Raw genomic sequence first — 4,947 nt, forward strand, 5'->3', positions numbered from 1 at the left:
GCCCAATGATTCCCAGCGGCATGGAGGGGACAGGCAGTGGTTAGCAGCCCTGACTGCCTCGTCTGCCAGAAAACTTGATTGCAATGTCAGAGGCAGACAATGTGAGAGGGCAGGAGGCAAGTCACTTAAAGCCATATTTAGAGTGCAGGGTGGAGGTCTGAGGTCAAAGGAATTGCCCTGGGATTATGGGAATCACCTTCATTTTCTCCATAGTCTTCAGACATGAGGGAGCCGGCCAAGAGCAAGAAGGAGGGGGATGAGTTTGTCACTGAGGAAAGGACCCTGATGTTCCCCCTTCCCTGGCCCTGACAATGAGCATGGCCTCTCTGGGCCATGCAAACCATTTACAGGCTCTGTTTTTAACTGTTTATTATCCTCAATCCCCTTTAACCTTGACCAGAGTGTTGGTGAGGCAGCTGCAGGAGGCTCTGCTTCAGAGGCATAGCCAGAGTTCACTGAATATCCCTACATCTAGGGTTCAGCAGTAAGACACAGATACAGAGAAGAAAACCTAAAACTGAGTGTTGGGGGCATGGAAACATCAGCTTGTAGTGAGGGAGTTTCCTCTGGCTGTAAAAATAAAAGCTGAGTCCACCTTGCATGGGATTTCAGCAACCAAATGTGGCAGAACCCTGTCTAAGTTTGTTTTCAACCTGTTGCTTGCACGTATGCAAGGGCACAAGCCTCTGTCTCTGAAACGCTCGTGGTCCCAGCAGCCACCTGTTTCTTCCACATCAAAAAGTCCCTAGGCCATTACAGCATCCATGGTTATAAAGGCCAGGCACTGGCTCTGGGACAGCCCCGTCAAGAGAAATGAGACCATCATGCACTAAACATAGAGAAAAGATAAATGGAAAAGGAGTCTTTCAGTCTTCATTATCAAGTTTCCATGGGTTTGCCAAAACCATAGCAACCAGTTCAAGCAATGATTAACCTAATAATGTGGAGGCAAAGAAAAAAAGAGGGGAAAAAAAAGCATTCAAGCTCCTAAAGAAGTCACTAGTTCTCCAGAGGTAGTAAATCCGCCTGCCCGCCCCCCCACCCCAGAATCCCCCTTCCCCCTCCCCCCCCCCCCCCAGCATTTAGGCTCATGGCTGGAAGACCAGAAGCACCCTAAGCCTCCAGAGAAAAGAATCTGCAATGCAGTAAACCCCACTGAAGTGACCACTTTCCAAAAATACAGCTGTGCAGACATCCTTTTGAACTTTTGTAATATCTGCTCTTATTGGGGCTCTCAGGCTCTTCTTGCCTCTTTTCTTGCCTATAGAGATACTGAGCTCCCTCTCACAATTTTGTTGGGTTTTTTGGTTTGTTTTTTTGGTTTGTTTTGTTTTTTGCAAAAAAGCTACTTTTGTAGACTGAGTGTTTGCAACCCTCCTCAGTCCGGCAGCACACACAGATAGTTAGGGCAAGGTGATAACTCCCATAGGGAGATACCAGAGTGGAGCTGGACTAGAAGGGAAAACATTAAATGATTTTATCACCCAAGTAATCACAGTGTTTCTCCTGTGGCCACACACAGAGGCCTTGAAGCACTCTGCAGACTGTTAGAGTATGAAAACAATACGCAATTCAGCCAGAGAAGGGGGGAAGGGGGAGGGATACTATTAGGTCTTTCATTCTGCCTATCTGATCTACGACACAGATAGATCACGTTCAGGACTATAACAGTCCACACAGAGATAGGCACACACAGCCTTTTCCTAGTCCTCAGCCTTGCCCCATGGCCTGTGTTTCACCAGAAATGTGGGTATTTCTTCTCAAAGCAATGAATAGGCGAAGTAGTGGTGCTCTGTATGGATGAACGGGTCCCAAGATGCAGCAGAAGGAGCATATCTCCCAAAAAGGTCAAGAAGGAATTGACACCTGCTTGCCTTGCTCGTCAGCACTGGCACCATGATGCCCTCAGTCCCTTCCTCAGGTGCATGGGGCACCTGCAGCTTTCTCTGTGGGACAGTTCATTGACTGAGGCTGGATCAACTGCAGAAGAAGAGATCACTGCTTCTCCAAAATCCACCAAGCCCATGTGTCTTCTGAGCTGCAAAGTGTCTTCTTAGCACCAGGGCCAATCTGACCTCTCCCTTCACCACAGAACTAGGCAATGTTGCTCACAGCCCACCTGCATGCACAGCACTCCGCAGCTAGCCTGAGAAGGCTGAGTCCAGCAAGTCTGAGCAGAGATGCATAGGGCGGGGGTTCGCACCGGCGGGGGTCCGCACCTGGGGAGATTCCTCATGACCCCGCTCCCCTCCGGGGCAGACTCCGAAGGATAAACCCAGACTGGGGTAAAGTGGAAGAGGCAGCGGAGCACAGAGGCTTGGGGCAGGGGAAGCCCTGGCCCTGCCCGGCCGCCGCCTTTCAGCACCATGGCCAGAGCCCGCGGCGCAAGTGCGGGACTGAGCGCTGGGGCCCTTCCGCGCACGGCTCCGCGCATCGCGCACTGCTCCGCGCATCGGCCATCACCCAAGCGCTCCTCACTCCAGTGGTTCACCTCCACCCGAGCTCACCCCAGGGCTCCGTGGAAGCGGGAGCTGCACGGAGGAGGGTGAGGGGAAGTGAAGGCGGTGCCGAGCGGTCGCCCCCAGGTCGGCGGGACGGGGGATGGACGGCAGGATAAGGCCCCCGGGATCCCGCACCCGGTCAGGTTTCACTCTCGCCTCTTTTGTTGTGGTGCTGAAGAGGGGTCTTAGGGGTGTTTGTGCGTGCGTCTTTTTTTCCAGTAACCAAATTTCTTTTGTTCTACAAATTGCCTCAATAGCGTCTCTTTGCCGTGGGCAAACGGGCTCAGCTGAGAACAATTAGCATCACAATGGGCTTTTGGCCTCGCGGGCCGCTTTGTCTAGCGACTGCTGCCCCGCTGGGGCAGCGCGGAGAGGGGAGGCAGCCCGGCCGTAAATCTACCAGCTACAAATTGAGTCCCTAGGAGGAAAGGACCAGGAAGGGCTCGCGGGATTTATGCGGCTTCTCATCCCTTCTTTCCCTGGCATGGGAGGTACTGCGCTTCCCACCTCCCGTGCCTGCTCTGGCTAAACCCTCCCCCGGCGAGGATGGGGGCTGCCTGGGGCAACGCTGCCCGGGAGCGCTGTGTCCTGGGGACATCCCCAGACTAGCCCCAGGGCCGAGCCTGACACTCAAAATCCATTTGAGTGGGGAGGCTAAACCAGCTGCAGGTTCACCTTGCCGGGACGCGGCGGGCAGAACAGGGCGGATGCACGGCGGGAAGCGGCATCACACGGGCCGGCTGCAACCTTGCGGGACACTGCGGCTGCAAAAAGAGGCCGGTTTAAATGCACACGTGGACCCCGACGGGCACACACCTGCGTGCGCACAAGTTCAGGACTCGCTGCGCAGCTCTCCATCGCTGCTCCTCTGTACGCATGGCACATGGCCCCAGCACCGGGCACAGCGCCTGGGTCCCCACTGAAGGCTCCGCAGGGCAGGCACTGCCTGCCCCGGCACGGGCTGCGCGGGATTTAGACACCCCCTCCAAGAGTCCTTGGTGGAGAAGACACGGTGTTGCACAGGTCTGACCAGGACACACTTTATTCTCTTCTTCAAAATTCAAGCCCAAACCAACAAACTCAAAACAGCCGCTGCTGCCCTTCCAGATACAAACAGCTGGACCACCGCTGCCAAAAATACTCTTATGTACAAAATACATATTTGTTACTAAATATAACCAATAAATACCAATAGTGACAAATTAATATAATTTACCGATTCCGTGTACAAAGCCGCGATTTGCTTTTGTCCGCCCGCTGCCGCTGCGCTCCAGCCAAGCGGGACGGGGTAGCGGGCACAGGAGCGGCCGCCCGCCCCCCGGCGCGCAGCGCGGGGAGCCCACCCTCCGCTCCGCCAGCGATTTGAAGGCCAAAAGAGGGGGGAAAGCAGCCGGGCGGCCGGCTCAGACGAAGGCAGGGAAAGCGGCGGGGCCGCGGCGCAGGGTGGGGGGCGGAGGAGCGGCGGGGCAGGCCGAGTCCCAGGGCCCGGGGGATGCGGCGGCGGCGGCGGGGGGCGGTGGCGGGGGAGGCTCGGGAAGGCCCTGCTCGGCCAGGCGGAGGCTCTGGGTCAGCGCCCAGATGTAGTTGTGGGCGAAGCGGAGGGTCTCTATCTTGGTGAGTTTGGCGTCGTCGGGGAAGGTGGGAAGGACGCTGCGGAGCGCGTCCAGGGCGGAGTTGAGGTGATGCATGCGGTTCCTCTCCCGGTCGTTGGCCTTCATGCGCCGGCTCCTCTTCTGCTTGCTGAGCAGCCCTTCGCTCCGTGCCTTCCCGCGACCCCGTCGCGCCTTCCCCTTCCTGCGGACCGCCGTCTCCCGCGGGGTCAGGGGGGTGCGGGCCGGCGAGGCACCCCTGCTGCTCGCTGAGCTGCCGCCGGGCGCGGAGGGAGGGTCCTCAGCGCCACCGAAATAGGGCTGCACTTCACCCGGCGAGCGGTCACTTTGCGGAGCCATCCTGCGAAGGGAGCCAAGCCTGCTTTAACCGACGGGGAGCGGCACTGCGGCCGGAGGAAGAAAGCCCTCTGCCCTGCGGGTGTACCTGTTAAGCCCGGGCGAGTCTGCGGGGCAGGAGAGCGGCTTTTGCTCCGAACACCCCGCTCCCCCCTCCTCACTTTCCCCGGAGCGTGGGCAGGAAAGGTTGCGCGGTCGGCACACGACTGCCGTTAAGCCCCTATATATATAGGGCAGGCAGACAATGCGGATTTCCCGTCCGGGCGGCGTGTGCGCCCCCCCGCCAGCACCCACCCCTTGGCACGCTTTTATCTTATCAGCCCACGGAAGCGTGCCGAGCCCGGCGCCGCCCGCCCCCCGGCCCTGCCAGAGCCCACCGGCTCCCACGCCGCCCCCTTCCCCCGGGCCAGCCCCTGCCCGCCCTCGCCAGGGCTCGGGCAGAGCCCCGACCCCGAGTTGCGCCCCCACCGGGACTCCGCGGTGACCGTGGAGGGAGTCGG

General features: G+C 58.2%; 1 protein-coding gene across 1 annotated transcript; it reads right to left on the reverse strand.

Moving 5' to 3' along the window:
- Positions 1-3,639: 3,639 nt before the first annotated feature.
- Positions 3,640-4,453, reverse strand: NEUROG3 (neurogenin 3). Its single transcript, XM_061373800.1, has one exon. It carries the CDS (start codon positions 4,448-4,450, stop codon positions 3,905-3,907), a length of 546 nt encoding a protein of 181 aa, XP_061229784.1. The 5' UTR covers positions 4,451-4,453; the 3' UTR covers positions 3,640-3,904.
- Between the last annotated feature and the right edge of the window lie 494 nt (positions 4,454-4,947).

This window comes from Neopsephotus bourkii, unplaced genomic scaffold (genome assembly GCF_033783945.1).
Source record: "Neopsephotus bourkii isolate Nb327-2 ecotype Australia unplaced genomic scaffold, CSIRO-AGI_Nbou_v1 NB_1634, whole genome shotgun sequence".
Taxonomy (NCBI): Eukaryota; Metazoa; Chordata; class Aves; order Psittaciformes; family Psittacidae; genus Neopsephotus; species Neopsephotus bourkii.